This window comes from Cygnus atratus, chromosome 12 (genome assembly GCF_013377495.2).
Source record: "Cygnus atratus isolate AKBS03 ecotype Queensland, Australia chromosome 12, CAtr_DNAZoo_HiC_assembly, whole genome shotgun sequence".
In the NCBI taxonomy this organism is placed as follows: domain Eukaryota; kingdom Metazoa; phylum Chordata; class Aves; order Anseriformes; family Anatidae; genus Cygnus; species Cygnus atratus.
Window position 1 is genome coordinate 16453286 of NC_066373.1, and position 17951 is coordinate 16471236.

Sequence of the window (17951 nt, forward strand, 5' to 3'; positions counted from 1 at the left end):
ACAGCACAGAAGCTTTACTAATTATTGATTCTATTTCTAAACCAGAGGACTGAAATGAACAAGTCTTGTTTCTTTGACTTCAACAGGTCAGAGGATAAAAACCTGAATCGGAACCTTTAGAAAGAAAATATAGCCTGCCTAGAAAGTAATTCCTAGTAGTTTATAACTAGCAGTGATCAATTGGAAAGAATTATTGTGGTTTTTATTTTTTTTTATATAAATCTCAGAGGAATCATGACAGAAAAGGTAAACAGTTAACATGAAGCCCCCAAAGACACACCAATTAATTATGCTTAATTAGGGAGAAAAAGATTAAAATCATGCTGTCCCCGATATCCAGAAACACAGTAGCTAAAACTTATCTTGATCCTAGATGAGGGCTACTCAATGCCAGTAAAAGTTGCATTGCATTGCATGGTATTTAAATGCACATTTTTTCTTTTTTCCTTTTTAATAAAGCCTGTTGGCTAGCAGGCCATTTTAATGAAGTCTGTTCAGCAACTAGCGTGCCAGCTCCAGCTCTGCCAGTTCAGCCAGGCAGGGCGTATCATTTTCACAGCTGGGTAACTGTACCTCTCTCAATCCTCCTCGAGAGGAGCACACGACACGCTACACAGTTGGGACCTAAGATCCTCATTAAATCCTTGATCCCAACCTGTGTACGAGCTTGCTGTTCGAGTACTGCACCAGAGAAGGTACACTTGTGCTCGTATTGGACAGGCTACGTCTGATGCACAAAGGGATGTGAGAGATGAGATTAAAGCCAAACAGGAGTCACCTGAAAAATGAGTGTGACTTCACATCTCTCAAGCACTCACAGTTCCACACCACCTCCCAAACACAAAGTTCTCACGGAATTCAAGTCCTCCTATCTCCTTGCCCAATAAAGCACTCAATCTTACAATCTTAATCAAGTATTACTTGAACACAGTAGAACTTTCTCCCAAGATTCAATAGGAGTTTGTTTTATTTTAAGATAAAGGGGAAAATGGATGTAGCAACCCACACATTTAAAATCCTAATACTATTTTGATATCACAATTTGCAGAATGTGCTGAGATTCATTAAGAAGTGTTTTTCTAGTAATGTCAGACATGAAGAAACCTTTAGAAAAGGTGTTTTAATCATCTAAAACCTTTATGAATTATTGGATTTCATTTTGTTCTTCCCTAGGTAAATCAAATTTTATTAAAAACCTTGGTAACCACACTTTTTCTTAAACACCTTTGAATAGCCAGTTATAGCCATACTATAGTAAGTGTTCTACTTCCATAAGATCAAAAGGTACAATTACAAAGAAAACAAAATCTGGTAGGATTATTTTTAAACAGAAAACAGAGCCTTCTTGCAATTACTGCTATTCAGTGTATACCCTGTGGTATACACTCATGCTAAACACTTGGTATTTTATTTATATAAAGATATGTATTTATTTATAAAACTGTAAAATAGTGCTAACCCAACATAAAAACATATTCAGATACAAAAATGAAGCACATGGGCATCCAGAAGCATTAGATTTACAGCAGTCCACTAAAGTATATGGAAATTTGGTAGAATCCATAAGTTGTGGCTCTAGAAGACTCCTTTCGCAGCTCTCAAATATGATCTGACTCCTAATTCTTCATGTATCTGTCCCACATTGTTAACTTAACTTACCCATGCTGCAAGGTAGCATGCTACTGGGGCATTACTCGATTAGACTGATAAATAACAGGGAGGCAAACCTTCGCAGTTCAATGAAAAATTACAGAGTTGACTACCGAATTAAAGCTGTCTGCCAGCTTCAGCGTACTTGGGATCAAGCACAAACATCACTTAAAAACCCAGTTTGACAAATGTCTACTTGTCATTTGATACTACCTTGTGCAGTCTTGAGAACTGATGCAAACTGATGTGCACAGCTAAGCATTTCATGAAGACAGAAAACCAAATGCAGAAGTGTTAATCAAAGGTAAAAGCTCATTTCACTATTCTGACTTTAAGGCAGCAAAAATATTATGGGAATTACGTAGCATATCATAAGGATTCTTTTCCAGTATGTTTTGTTAATTACCTAGACAAATGGCTACAAAGCACCTAGAGCAATTCACATAAAGGTTCCAGAAACTGACAGTAGCTAAACAAAAGTGCGCAAGTTTCCTGGTAAGAAAGACCCACAAAACGCCTACCTATTATAGAACATGAGTAAATTCAGAAAAGGGAAAGGGAAATCAACTTTGGAAGTATATATCCAACTTGCCCCCCTTAAACAAGACCAGAGGGGTGAAGGGGGAGAGCAGGAGAAGAAGGAAACACAATGAAGTGCTAACAAGTATAAGCAGCATTCATTTGCAAACCCTTAAGTAGAAGGGAAAAAAATTAAGACCAGGAAAGTTCAGGTTAAGAATCAAGTTAGGTTTAGAGTAGTAACCTTTATACTATCGGATAACTTCTCATGGAAGTAGTTTGTTTGGAGCATGCAAGCAGAGAAATAGGCTGATTAAAAGAACATTCATTTCTCCTCCATATAAATGAAAATATACATATGCATGAGACATTTAAATATGGACAGACATGCCAGTCCCTACGTCTGTTACTGAAAAAAGGGCATACCATTTCAAACAAAAATCTAATCGTAGCTAAAATTTCCGTTTCAAGTCCTGACTGACACACTTAACAGTGGAAATCACACTGTTTCCTTTAAAAGTATACTGGAGAACTAGGTTAGCTCTGAAGTCAGGAGGAGTGCCATGTATCGAATGTTCTGCAGCGCTCTAACATCTAACATGTCTTTTGAAGGCTTCTTACCCCCAGGGCATCAACCCAGCTTGATCCAGCTGAGTCTGCAAAACCTTTAAGAGGGCAGATTAAGTCAATATGACTGAAGACTACAAAATACTTAGAATACAAATTTTCCAATATGCACTTTACTTATAATACCCCGTGTGGTATCTGTAAGAACATTCATAGTATCACAGATTAAAGATATATACCAGAATTGATAAAGACAGCATTTATAATATTAGATAAACTTAATTTGGAGTCGGAACCGATTACAACAGTGGACGAAAAGATACTAAGAGACTTTGGCATTGTTTATACTTCGAAATAAGTATAAAGAAATGTAGGAAATGGATTTAAAACACAGAAGCCATTCATTTCAAAGAACAGTTCTCAAATGATCTTATCTGAAGAGAAAAAGCATTCTTGTTCCTGAACAACAAAGTCCACACATGGACTTAATTAGTAAGAATTCTGTGTAGGCAGCGAAGGAGAATATTATCAGTAAGCAGTTTTTATTTTAATCACAGATATGCAATCTGAAGAGAAGACAACATTTAAATCTACTTACCCAATTTTTGTTTTCTCTTTAATTTTGGTTGAGGAACCAGTTTTTGGTTTTTTGGTCTCCTTGTCCTTGGGTTTGGTTTTAACTTTTCTACCTTTCTTTTCCTCTTTTCCTTCAGCTGAAACACTGGGGAAGTTTTCAGGACTCATTACTCGCGGAATGTTTCTCTCTCCTCTCTCTTTTGCTTTTGCAATTGCTTCAGATATTATGCGATTTGCCTTCTCTTGTTTACTTTCACAGTCTGCTTTTTTCTTCTGCTTCTTTTCAGACATTGCCCTCACCTGGGTATTCTGCAACTTAGTATATGATCCTGAACCATCAGTCTTCTTGGAGGAAGGAGGCTGTAGAAAGAGACAAAGTAAACAAAATCCCCTTATTTTAACAATCTGAATATTTCTTAAAAGAAAAGTGTTTTTAATCTAGAATCGCACATAAAAAAATTAAACTGGCAGAGACTTATACAGACACAACAAAGAAGAAACTCTGTTTTTACCACAGAATGGCGTGGGTTTCAGAATAAGTACATCAATTGTTGGTTTTACACAAGCAGTCTACATACTGAAAATCAGGAAAAAAATCTTCACAAAATTCTCTCCACGTTCTTTCCTCCTCTGTAGTTAGACACACCGATCCCTAACCTTCCAAGCATTCCCATACGTTTGACACAAATCTCACATCTCCAGTAGATATTCTTCTCATAAAATCTGAGAAAGCCAAGAACTCCCAAAGGTAACAGCATCAGTATTTCTTCTTCGGTATGATACCAGGACCACATAGATCTTACGGTAGACATAATATCCACAAGACAACTCAGTGGTAACCAGAATTGATGCCGAACAAAATCGAGATTAAAAAAGACAAAACCAAAACTAAGCCCATGCAGCTCTGTATTAATCCAAAAATACTGCTTTCTGATCATTTTATTTAAATCAACATAGTACATTCATTCGAAAATGCATGTCTTGTTTTTGCTTTCGGGTTTTTAAGCACTATTTCATTGATGCAGGTTGTTTACGCAAAGAATTCAATTCCAAATGAGCAGCCGCTCTTTAAAGAGAGCAGAAGACATGTTTTTGCTTTCTTCCCTCCTGCCCCCGCCCCCCTTTGAGGAATGGAAAGAATTTCCTATTCAAACAGACAAAAAAAAAAAACAACCAGCAGATAACAGTTATGTTACATTCTCACCCGTAAATGCGCCTCTGACTACAGCATGAAGAAAAGCCACCAGGAGTTTCCAAACACATTTTCAGGCCAAATCCAGTGCACTTCACTGGATACATTTTCTATACGTGCCTCATCAAAGGCTTAATAGCAGTGCTGCGGCAGCGGGAAGGAGGCAGGGTTTAGGATCACTCTCTAAAATGCCACCTTAAGGCCTACAGGCTATAACAAATAACCGAGACTCGAGAAAACAGCCACAAGCTCAAGATGGCGATGCAGCACGGCTCCCGCAGCAGCAGCCAGTAATAAGGAAGGTTATTCAATCCCATTAGCCTTTTAGCCCAAAGAACCCCTCCTCCTCCCACTCATTCAGGCTTTCACTTACCCTTCCTCTTGGCCTCTTCACTGAAGACATTTTTGGCGTCAGACAAAGGCTTGCCCTCTGCTTTTTCAGCACCCCAGGCAGTGCTCAAGAAAAAAGCATTGAAAGAAGATTGCTAAATGGCCTATTTAGCAAGCTGCAGCCAAGATATGCACAACCCTCCACAAACACACATTGGGATTTATCAACATATTTCTCCCTTGACAGGCGTCTGTCCACCGATCGTCCAACTCAGGTAGGGCACAGCCCGCCTGCCGCCCCTCAGCAGCGGGGTTTCCACCAGGGCCGTAAGCAGATAGCCAGATTCCAACAAAGCACAGAAAGAAATGAATGCACAAAGCATCAAAATGCATCAGCATGAATATTAGAGATGTCGTTAAAAATACTGACTCCTTCTGCGGAAGTAGGCCAGCAGATGGTGCTACCAGTTATTATTCCATTAGGCTCTGCAATTTAACCCCCAACGGACTGCTCTTCCCTACATGTGGTACAGGGATTAACTCTTCCCCTTCCACCGCTCTCAGTACACCACTGCTGTGCCTTGATTCGGGCTGGAAACGGGGACACGGACTGTTTGTGGGGCCAGGGCTTCCCTGAAGCGCTCCAGGTCTCACATTGACGCGGGGGGCGGCGACGCACACTGCACTCAGAGCCTCGGGCCTCAAACCCAGTTTGTCCTCCGACATACCTTGCTCTTTTTTTCCCCCTTCCAAAGGCAGTTCAGCACTATAAGCAAGCAACAGTGACCACGTAAGGACTCGCTTACAGGCTTCGCTGCTTCCTACAGAAGGAAGAAATCCTGAACCGGATCTCAGCCTCTCCCCCAGCCCAGGTCTATGCAGACCTTGTGGTGAGGGCCCCCTCAATTACATGGGACGTGGCTTTATGGAAAAGTCCTCCTTATTTTAAGGTTGTTTCAAGTGCTATTTTAAAAGATCAGATGCATTTTCACATGTGTTCTCAAAGAACACAAAAAAGTTATTTTTTAGTAACTCTCCAGAGTTATTTAACCCACCTTTGTCATCACAGCTATTTCCTAGCAAAACCTCCTTTTATTTTTTTCCTCCTCAGAAGCCCACTGAACAAGAATCAAGAAATAGCTCAGGATATGATTTCTGTTAGGATTTTGACTGTTAAGACTAGGCCTTACACTTGACCAGGATTTTACTTCTATTTAAGATTCACTTCAAAATGAACTTCAATTGTCCACTAAAAATATTAGTGGTACCGGTACATGAAATAATCCTTTAGTTAACAGCATCACCTAAATCCAGAAGATATTTCTGCACATATGCAGCTTCACCACAGAGACAATTATTAAATTTTAATTTTGCTTTTAGAACTCTAGCCAAGATGCTTCCACGTTACGGTTATGCAATATATGAAAGATAAATGACGGCAGTTTCTGTTAGAGTTACCATTTCATAACTCAGGACAATGCTAAATAATGTAGTATTTTAGCTTTTTGAGATCAGTTAAACAAAAAGAAGTTTCCTAAGGCACTCACAGTATGATTTCAGCTCTAAGCCAAATACTACTGAAGTTAGTACAGTTAAAGGACTTTTAGAATGAACGGATGCCTTCCTGAACCATTCTAGGGCTGGAAACAAACAAAAAAGCGTGCCTGATAATTAAGTGGGCAAGAATAACCATGGTAGCTTTTGGGTAATTCTTTTGAAATCCTCTTCCTAAGTGTTTTGTTACTTTAAGATGAAATTTCTCAGGCTACATCTCCTCAGAGCTGCCCCGCAAGTTATTCCTCAACAACTTGCTTTACTTTCTTATTGTAAAATCATGAGTATGCTGGATGAGGCTACTGTGTGTTTTAATTCCTGGGGCTGGCCCACTGCTTTGTGCTCCATACTATTCCTTCTGTTTTTAAGTTACAACTCCTGCACTCCACCAACAGTAAGCTAACTGTTGGTTAGAGGACTGAGAACGTACTCTTTCGGTTTTGCTGTGCCATTTCTAACCATACGGGAATGACATTGACGAAGATACCGGAAGGCACCAGCCAGCCATTCTAAGCTAAATAAAGCCATAGTGAAACCTGCATCAGGGAAGTCACCATCGTCACGAAAAACAAAACTGGGAAGCAACACAACTGAGCTGAGATTAGAAGAACCAGAACCACCCGTGCATTACAAAGGACAATGTCTGCATGTACTTAGCAACCACAGCAACATAAAGGATCTGATGCTGCAGAGGTCTTTTATTTTGATTACCAATTCATCCTGAAATAAACTCATAAGCAGTTATAAAATCATGCACACTGGAAATAAATTCTGAAAGCTACACAGCATCCACAAGAAAAAGGACAAAGCCTTTTGCCAAGCCAAAAACACCCCTTCCCCCTCGCTCAGAGGGGATGCTGATCAAACACCCTAAAGGAGCACGTCCTTTTGCCAGCGGCTTACAAACCTATTTCATCTATCAGCATCGAGATAGAAATGCTTAACTGACAAACATGTAGGAGAAGGTGGAAAGAAAAACCCTGAGGCAGACGTATTTAAAAACTGAGTATTTTGTTTGGAAAAATATGCTTTTAGTTTTCATGGCTGCAAAGATAATCATCCTGATAGAACCGAATGTAAACCAATGTGATGTTGTCTCGAGCCTGCACGGAGCAAGCTCCAGGATCTGTGGTGCTGCTGACAGCTTCGGCGTGCATGGACACCACCGAGCTCGTGGCAGTTCCCTGCTGCTGCTCGGAGAGCTGTGGCAGCATGGAAATGTGGGGAACCACATCAATCCCGTGTCGACTTCATGCTGCCGCCCACTAAAGCCATTAGCAGCAGCAGGTACGGGCTGCCTGCTGGTCATGTGGAAGAGCTATCCCTAAGAAATATTAAGGGTGGAACAGATAAAACAAGAGCTGTAGGCTTCCCCACATATGCCCTGATTCACAGCTGCCAGCAAAGCATCTTCTCTTCAACGGCATTCAAAAGACACCAACGTGCTGTCTTAAAGGGGCAGAAGGTATTCTACACGTCTGACTGGTATCTTAATTAAACTCACGTAAAAACAATCAAATTACCAGATGATACCCAGAAACAATCGTGACAGCAGTCTTCCCGATACCTGGTAATACCCTACTGAGGAGGCTTTTCACAGGAAGGAATTTCTGCAACACTTCAGCATGGCTTTCATCAGCCCAGCACTTCTCTGGCCTAACAGCATTTCTCACAGCAAGGACAAACCTCTGTTTGTGCTTGCCTTTTTTCCACCCCCACCCCCCTTCAAGACCTAAATGCACTTTAAATTTGCTCCATGACAACACACACTTTCTCCACATCCCCTGCATATCACTACAAAGGAAGTCCCAAGAAGAAAAAAAGGAGTTTAACATAGCAGAAGCCTCCATCTCCTAGAAAACCCTCACAGGCCCTGCCTTACCTGCTCCACAAACCAGGCGTTGCTTCTACTGTAAGAAACCCTGCTTGGCAGTAGGTATGGCCACCATGCTGGAGCAGTATGGCTCTCCCTTCTGCGTGCACAGAGTCTTTACGACCAAATTTCTCTCTTCAGTTGTGTCCATTCTTGATGTACTCTAAGGCCTAGTGATGCCTTTCCCTGGTATTTTCATTAGTCACACATTCCTGACTACAATTATATAACCCCCTTCCTTTTTTTTTTTTTTTTTTAATAATTATATTCACTTGTGGATCAGCTCACCCAAACAGCAACTACCACTACAAAATAAATTATGATCCCAACCATCCTAAAAAATAGAAAGCTAAGGGTTACATTTGCAATGCCTTGAAAGACTCTTCCTTCTACTGGCAGCAGACATCTGCAGGAAGATGCAGAAGATCTGCAAGCACGAAGTACTGTATGGCGAGAGCATAACAAGTTCTTGCTAGTCTACCAGATCATTAGGCAAATCAAGATGACCTTGACATCTACTACACTGAAAGCAGCTAAAATTAGCCACCTGGAAACCTGATCTTCATGCATTACCACTTCATCATCTTTGTCCCTGTTTATTACTAAACAAGGAATCCCTTTGTGCATGTCAAGCCACCAAAACAGTATCAATATCCCAGCTGTGACACAAATATAGGAAGAATTGTATATATGATCATGATCAGTATTGTTTGTATTTCTGTTCAAATTAGACTGTCGTATATTTTCATATTAGAATCACATCAGAATTCGGAAACTGCAATTGCTTTAAGCTATCCCAGAGAAAACTCTTAAAGGAACATACATTTATCATTTGAATCACAAAACTGTATTTAGGAATGCAAATCAAAAAATGCATGAACTCAGTTCAATGACTTCTGAATTCCATTCTAGTATTCTAAAATCTTTTTCTCTACAGAAGCCTGCATAATTAACTCTAGTGGTGGTTTTATGACAGTTTTATAATCAAAAAGAAATCTATTAAAAAAGAAGATACCAGCTCACTCCCTGTACAGTCTATTTGTAGAAGATCACTTACAAGACAAATGTGTCACCCCACGTGCACGCAGAATCCTTTGCTGAATGGCAATTCCAGAAGAGGCAGTGATTTGTCTTTTGATGACTTACTGTGACAAGAACTTCAGTTAAATCAAGCTGCTTCCACACAACTGACAGAAAGATCATCTAAACATGCAAGAGGGTTTCTTTTCTCCAGAAAACCCTTTTTTCCTCCCCTTCGGAGTTCCTTCTGACTTCCTTGTTATTTTCTGTTCAAAAGTTGCCCCATACCATTTGTTGGGATTGCTCTACAGAACTAAGAGCACTGTTGCATGAAGATCCATGGGGTTCTATAATTTTTCCTTCCTTTTTGGTGTATATATGGAACTATTAGGAGAGTCAATGAAACGTTCTAAATTGTGATTCTTTCGTTATGCTGAGAATACTCTGCACTCTGCTTGTATCTTATCAGCTCTTATAAACGATTCAGTGTTTCAGGGTTACTGAATTTTAAGACATACATTTATGAAACCTAACCCAAACTAACACTGAAGTGTTAGACAGATTAAAAAACAAACAAACAAACAAAGATACAGGGAAAAAAAAGTACCTTTGCTGTCTCCCATATTTGTTACCTGTAATGTTGATAAATGAATGGCTGACAACTACAGCCAAGTGACAAGCCAACAGTCTGTGTCTGTGTAATAGTCACTTTTGAATGTAAATTTGGCTACTGTAGGTCATACCTTACCACACATTTAACACCAGGCTTATGATAAGTTTTAAATTTACGTAGAAGTGAAAACGTTGATATAAAGGCCAGCAACCTTACTCATCTTCCTAGGAAGAAAGAAGCAAGTGCTTTTCATGTCACACACACATACTAGCAGGTTGTTGCTGCAAAGGCAGCATCTGATACTGGAGAACGAATCTGTAGTGTGCATGTTTGCGTGTGGAAGATTTTGTGTGAGCAGAGACATTTTGGGGGCTCAGCACCAAACACGGATGAATTGTTTTTCTGAATATTCGGTAGTGGTATAAAAACTGTCTCCCAGTATATCTTAAAGGAAGTACTATGTAATGGAGTGTATTAAACTGCCAGGAAATGAAAGAAATTGAGAACTTCATCCTGCTCACCCTGCCAAGCTACTGCACTGGATGCATGTCAGCTTTCAGTGGCCTGGAGTGCTGTGCCCATCACGTACCAATTTCTGTTGTTCTAGTCTGTAGTACTGAACACAGCTATTTGGAAAATTACATACAACACCAACAAAACCAACTTCCTTGGTGGCATTTCTCAGGTGCTGTCTGTCACATGCTGAACTAGTAGCACTGAGTAGTTGCACTGATCCCAGGCTGATGCACGGCATGGTTTTTGCTGCAGCCACAGGGCGGGCACCCTGCCAGAAGTACCGCTGCAGTCAGCGTGAGCCTCAACGCTGCGCTCCTACGTACGAAAAAAGGCAACAATCACATTCAAGTCAACTGGACCTGTGAATGCACTGTAGATTTGAATTACTAAAGTTCAGAGCAGTTTTGGAGCCATGCCATATCTCTGCAGACTTTCTAAAGCCTCTAATGCCAGTCCTCTGGATCCAGAAGTCTTAGCTTTATTCTCCCAAATACGTGAATGTTTCCAACAAAAAAAAGCACCTCTACTTGGTTTCTTTCTTACACTCTCGACTGATCTTACCTGCCAATTTTTACAATTATTTAACTTCTTAAAAAAAGTTTACTTAACTCAATAGTCTATAAAAGGAATGTCACATTTCACCTCACTGGTTTCAAACAAGACCTGTGCAAGTATCTAGAAATAGACGTGTAAGATAACTTGCCAAATACTTACAGACAAGAAAATAACACAGATCTTTCTGATTTTAAAGAGACTGGGCATTAGAGTACAAAACCCCCAAACAAAGCCCTATGAATGTATTGATCCACTGAAATCTCAAAACGTCAAAGATATTCTTAAAAAGTACAGGTTAGAGGCAGCTTCTACTGAAACATACTCCTGGTTTTGCAATAGGAAAACTTTTATTTAACAGGTCAAGGAAGTCCAACAGCTTCTGTAACAGTGTGGAATTGAATACTTCAAAGCAGCAAAATGGAACAGCTCTCTCCAACTTATCTGTTTTTTATTTTTTTTTAAAGTCCTTTGTACTCCATAAAAATGTATTATTAACCCAAACTGCAGTGAGTTTTAGTCTTTCATCACTGAACATGGGTTAGTTAAAATCATCTCTCATTCCAGCACAAGCAGTGCTTCAAGAACCTGCTAAGTAACAATATGGGAGCAAAGCAGAATAGGCTGTTAACTTTGTTCTGTATGAAACTACTCTCTGACAAGATTGAATTCAGTTGAATTTTACATTATATTGCAGATCCAAAGTAAAGGGACTCCCTGTACAGATATTACATGTAAATATAAAATGCTGTTAGGGAAGGTAAGAAATAATTTTTACTGTACTGAATGTAAGCTTTTCTTTAGACAAAAGTACTATAACATCTCCGATTTCAAAAATGAAGACAGCTTACTAAGCTTGTGTTCTCTGTTCAAAAAAAGTAGAATAAGATTACACTTTATTTCCTAACTTTCATAATACTGATAAAGGAAAAACAAAACCACATCACAAAATGGAAGCAAGCAACAGGAAACCCCTAAATGACTTAGCTGAAGGGTGGTTTTTCTTTTTTTTTTAGTTTTTTTTTTTTTTCTTCCCACAAGGTAAGTCATCTTTTCAGACATTTTCCTGGAGTTATTTTTGGAGGCTTTGCAAAAAGAGATAAATATACAAATACGTATTATAAAATTTCATAAACAATCACCACCAAAATAAATACACAAATAGAAATTAAATTCTCCTCCAGGAGAATGATTCAGTATTCCCTCTTTCCTGTTTGCAAACACAAGGTCTCTTGAAAATATAGCATGTAGCAACACAATGTAGCAAGTAAAAGCTTACTGTGGAACATTTTCTATTCCTGCTACTATGTGCTGAATTGCTAAAAAGCAGCCTGGTGGTACCATGAGCAAGGAGAGCAGAAATGCCAGCATCACAACTGTTTGCTGACAGCAAGCACTCTGCAGGCACCACCAGACCTGGTCCCACTGCTCCTCATCCAACACATCCCGTGGCAGCCAGAAACCTACTAAGGCAGCGTCAATAATCACACATTCTTTGACTTGTGTCTTAAAAGAAAGATTGAGCTTTAAAACGTTCAGCGAGGTTGCTGCCCAGCTCACAGCTGCTCAGTTTTCCTCCAGTTTGTTTTAAAAAAAGCAAGACTACACAACCACATCATACCAGGTTGTGCATTTACGCCTCCAAGTTCTTAGTAATTTCTAACCAACCCATTGATCAAATTTAGCCAAATTAGGTACATCTCTGATAGCTGTTCTTTGGCAAATGGCATGAAGCACACAGGATTTAAGCAGGATCTGAGGCAAGGAAAATGAGCTCAGTCCTCCCTAGACCTCCGAGCACCCACTTGAGATGCTCTAGGTGTTGGGACCACCAGCTGCAAAAGGCACCCCTTGGACACCACATCATCCTTCCCTTTCTCCCTACTCCAACAAAAGAAGCCTTCAACTTCCCTCTGCTAAAGAGCAGTCTTGGCAATTCTCTAAGCAGTCTCCTTGCTACCTTCCTCCTCTACCCCCTTTCCTAGAAGCCATTACAGTGCATCAAAAGGAAAGAACCACGGATATCCTATTGGGACCCAGATTTCTTCAGCAGTGTTTGGTCTGAGTGGCCAAAATATCCATCTTTCACACCCGGTTTGTTACTCCTGTTGTAAATTCAAGCTGAGCAGCGTTTACATCACCTTGAGTTTTCTAGTCTTCCTTCCCACCGGCTCATCGGAGCACCTTCAACTTGCCCAACTGACAGGACAGTTGAACTGTCTACATTACGGAATGGCTGAACTCTTGTAAAAAAGCAAAGGCTGTAGAGCGTACAGGCCCATTTATTACAACATTTAAGCTATTGATCCTGTTGTGAAGGCCTAACTGATATAAGCATAGTGTTGTTCTCTAGAATTAACACGATTGAAAAGGAACTTTTCAATGTATAAATTAAAATATACCAATTCTGGAGATTCAAGAAAATTATATATTCACAGAAACACAGGGTTTATCACTCCTCCCTCTTCAAAAAAAGGTTTAATACAGGAAATGTACAATTTAGGATAATATATCATGAAAAAAATTAATTTCTGTACTTCCATCCTGATTACTCAAATTTACTTCAATTCTCTATGCATAATAATAACATAACAAAACGAAGAGGAGAGTGCTGTAGGTACCTTCCTATCAGTTTCAGAAACTACTACTTTCTACACTTTTTTTCTTTTTTCTTTTGATGTTTTCTCTCTCCCACCCTGAAAGGGAGATAAATTCACAAGTTTGGCTGTCTGAAGTCAGGAAGAATTCACATACTCAGATTTAAATGTAGAGACAAGTCTGATACAGTGGTCTAAAACTTAATTATTTTTTTTTTCTTACTCCCAGAAAGGAAGTTAGTCTCCAATGGGAAAGAATCTTTCAGAAAGCACCTGTCTGGAAAGGAACAAGATCTGCCATAATGCAGCAGCTTACTTAGATGCCTTATGAGTCAGAAGAGGAAGCTAGCTAAGCATTTGCATTTTTCCAAAACTGCAAGAATGATCAAAAAGCAAAAACAAAAAGCCAAATAAAATCCAAGCTTGTTTTTGCTCAGAAACCCAGAAAGCCTTTTAGCGTTCTGTAATCAGAGTCTTATGAATAATAAATTCATCTCTACCTAGAAAAAGGTGAAAAATTAACACCTGAAATAAGATACACCCCATCCACAATATACGACAAAAAGACACGTTGCACACAGAATACACTGAACTCTTCAAGTTTTCCTTTTCACCAAAAGCTTCCATTCTTTTTTTTTTTTTTGTACACAATTTTGACAATGGCTCAAATAAGCTGGCACCAATCCACTGGAACTCTGTTACTAACCAGCTCAAAGACCATCCCTTGCAAGTCTATCAAGCAGATGCAGGCTAGTTGTTCAACAGCCCAACTTCTAGGTGTTCCAGAGAAGAAACCACTATAGCCAACCCACAGGTAAAGCAGAACAGCAATCCTGACCCACAGCATCTATGTGCTTTTGTCCAGGCAGCCAAGTAATAGAATTTAAGTCAATGACTTGATAGCAAAACAGATGGGAACTACTGTGTGTACTGTGAAACAAACACTGTGAAAACTGAAGACAATTACGTTTGATCATTGCAGCTGTATGCACTTAAAGACATATCTATCATTCGCCATTTCTGTGTATAAAACTACCCCACGTTAAAACTGACACGAGGGCGGGTGTTACGAAGGTGTGTGAACTCAGGCAGGTTGAATATGCTGAGACAGCTTTTATCCAACCTTTTCACTGCAATTTAAACAACACAGGCACTACTCAGATTAATAGCCTTCAGTCAACTTCCATATTACTTGAAAAGTATTCAGGTTTGGGCTACTTGGTCTTATATGAAGCCATTTTGTTTCTGCTTAGAAACTATAAAAGACCGCAAAACCCTTAAAAATGCTGATTTCAATGTAAAACTACAAAGATTTGGCTGCGAAAGCCTGCAGAAGAGAGAAAACAATTACAAACAAGGGGGAAAAAAAAAAGAAGAGCTCTCCCCCTTGCCATTTTGCCAAGTTGCTACCTGCCCACTCATGTTCTAAGTTGCCGCCACTCCTGTGCGCTGTCAAGAGATTTTCTCCAGTTTTTCTTTACCAACCAGTGGGAGGACAAGGAGACCAAACAAAAACAAACCCAAGCCATCCAAATAACCCCCTAAAAGAACACGAGGAGCTTTTTGATCACCTTGATGATCCACCCCAAGATCAGCTTCAGCACACCTACCGCCAGCAACCAGCACGGCCTGCATACAGCTAGCAGCAACAAACCGTGCGGCCTGAAGGGTAGCTGCTTCTAGTCACAACTCCATTTCACATTAAATGCTCCTTTTCTACACCTTTTGCTGATGTGAATGGCCTCATAAGAGAAGATTTTTTATAATTATAACCCAATCCCCTTTCATCCTTATGAAAAGGATGCCGCTGTTTCCTCGCTCTTCCCCCTAAAGCCCTCAGGTTTGTCTTTTGTCCCAGAGCCTGAGGCCTGTAAGCACTGCAGCCAGGCAGCCGCTGGCGAGGGTGGCAGACACAGAGCCGTCCCCGCTCTCATTTCTGCACTCTGCTTCTTCAGCGGAGCCACTCAACCTGCTGGGGCAATGGGAGCGAAGGGCAGGAGGCAGCAGCTCCACTGAACTAGCGCAAACCTGCCCACCTCTTGTCTCCACACCTCACCGCAATTACTGACAGAAAGGCACGCTGGGCTAGGCCCCAGAAACAACTGCGGATTAAACAAAACAGACACGGGTTCTCTTCCATCAGATGTTTTAACAGCGTGGCTTACCAAATTCAACTCAAATTTCGTAATGCATTGAGTGCAGCCTTACAGTTCACTTGGGAGGCGAAACAAACCAGCTTATTCAGAACATGAAGGCTCCTGGAACTGCAACTGATCGTTGTCTCGGGCAACGTCAGGAAATGATTCTGTGATAGCACCCTCTTTTTTTATTATTATTATTTAAAAACGGCATGTACTTTCACTGCTTGTTGATGACAAAAAAAAAATCAAGTGCTGTGAAAGAGATAACAGATGTGAAAAAGATATGATTTGATTCCACATGAACAGGAAAATACTGATCATAAACTATCTGTAAATTGAAACAAGCTACATCTTCAGAAAGTCTTACATGCAAGACCTCTTTATTTGCAAATAGGGAGTTTATTCATTAAAAGCACTTAAGTTTAAAAATTCACTCAATCTGTGAGCATGGCATTTTTGTAGGATTCCTTGATACCTAACAGAGTAACCAAAACATCTTCAATGCTTGCAATTTCAGTGAAACAAAAAAATGAGCATGTTATGTACATTAGAAGATACTGACGCAAACTGGGAAAAGCAATTTATTTTTAACATTACCAGCTAGGAAGTCACATATCATTAAAACCAGTGCTGACTGCACAGCATATTTCCATTTAAATCAAAGGGGGACATACTTCTTCCTCTTAAATTCAAACTAACTTGCATATCTGCCGTGTCAGCTTCAAGGAATTACTTTGATGGCTTTCTCTGCCAAGGTGCTAGAATATCCAATGTAAAAGAAGAGCACTTTAGCATATATATAAGCCTAACAAAACTACTCCTGTTGCATACAGGTTTCTCAAATATTCCTGAAAAGACCCACTCCTCTCAATGAATAGGGAAAACCAGACGCCCACAGAAAAGGCATTTATTAAAAAGAGGTGCTGGTTTGAAAACAAGTTGAGGGATACTATAGGGGATCAGCAGGATTCAATTTCACACAAAGGAAAAAACCCATGAGGGAAAAAAAATGTTGTTTTCCCAGAAGCCTCTTAAAAAGAGAGAGGGAGAGAGAGAGAGAGAGGGAGAGAGAGAAAGAGGGAGAACACAGCAACCCAAGAGCTTCACTGGGATAACCACAAAAACCAGTAGTGAGTATGAACTTTTGGTAAGGACCAAAAAGGGTTTTAAGACAGCTCACTAGAAGGAAGCCTAGCCGTCATTTTCTATCTCAGCCAAAGCTGGCTATTTGCACAAGAGACAAGACTAGGTGTAGGGCTCAAGACAAATGAAATTTGTATCATCTTTAATGGAGTTTGAGTCAACAGCAACTGCTGTTAACATACATAGAGCAACAGGCTGGCTAAAGATGGCCGCGTGCTGCCAAGGACATCCTCCGGCACAGCCAGGAGCACCAGCACCTTCCTGCCTCTGTCCCCGACCAGGAAGGTTCACTCACCAAGTCCCCAAATCTCCCAGAGTCAGTCAAAGCCCACTCACACTTGCAATTAAACTCTATTAAGTGAAAGTGCCCAGCAGGCCAGCACCATAAAACATGCCTCTTGTACAATATCAGGAGCTTGATCAGATTTCATAGTAAAAAGTGACTGCAGGTGAAAGAATCCTCCACAGGATAACAGAAGTAAGAGCTCCAACACAGAAACTTCAAAATAAATTTGCCTAATCTTTTTTCAAAATTGTTCTTACCAATCTTACAGACAGTAAGACACACTTCCGATTTTGCCTCTGCTTACTTAAAATAAAAACAAACTTAGGAAACTTTGTTAAGCTTGTACACAAATCTTCTCTCTACGGAATCCTACCAACAATGAGAAGATGTTAAGGCACCTTTCCGTATCCATGTAGGGATGCATATTCATGTCACACAATGATGCTTTCAGTCATGCCACTTAGCTTCCTGGACAGATCTCATTTAAGAGGGCTATAATTGGCAGGACTTTGAAAAAAACACATTAAAAGCCACATAAAACAGGGAGGTGGGGGGTAGAAAAGAAGAGCACATATTCACGTCACGTCTAGGACATCACCTCTTAATTCTGACATGATTTTTATTCCAGAACAAAATCCCCAAAGGAAGAGAGAAAGCAACACTTGGCCTGTAGAATAGGAACTGAGCTCAAGCATAGGCTAAGTGATAATTTCAACAGGATAGATATTGCTCTAGTCTGAATACGCAGAACTCAAACTTAGATTTTTACTGGTGAATTTAATCATACTAAAACCAAGACAGCACGACTTAAAATCAGTGGTC

At 40.0% G+C, this 17951-nt stretch overlaps 1 protein-coding gene across 10 annotated transcripts in view; it reads right to left on the minus strand.

Moving 5' to 3' along the window:
* The window catches only part of CHD9 (chromodomain helicase DNA binding protein 9), a 94431-nt gene that overhangs the window by 50452 nt on the left and 26028 nt on the right, over positions 1-17951 (minus strand). For 5 of the 10 annotated variants that reach the window (XM_050713149.1, XM_035543242.2, XM_035543247.2 and 2 more), the window contains one exon: positions 3335-3672. In XM_050713149.1, coding sequence (XP_050569106.1) covers positions 3335-3672 — 338 coding nt within the window. Of the gene's footprint in view, positions 1-3334; positions 3673-3824; positions 4404-4516; positions 4745-4877; positions 5630-17951 lie in introns of those variants that run through there. The other 5 variants (XM_035543249.2, XM_035543248.2, XM_035543250.2 and 2 more) reach the window with 5 other exon arrangements.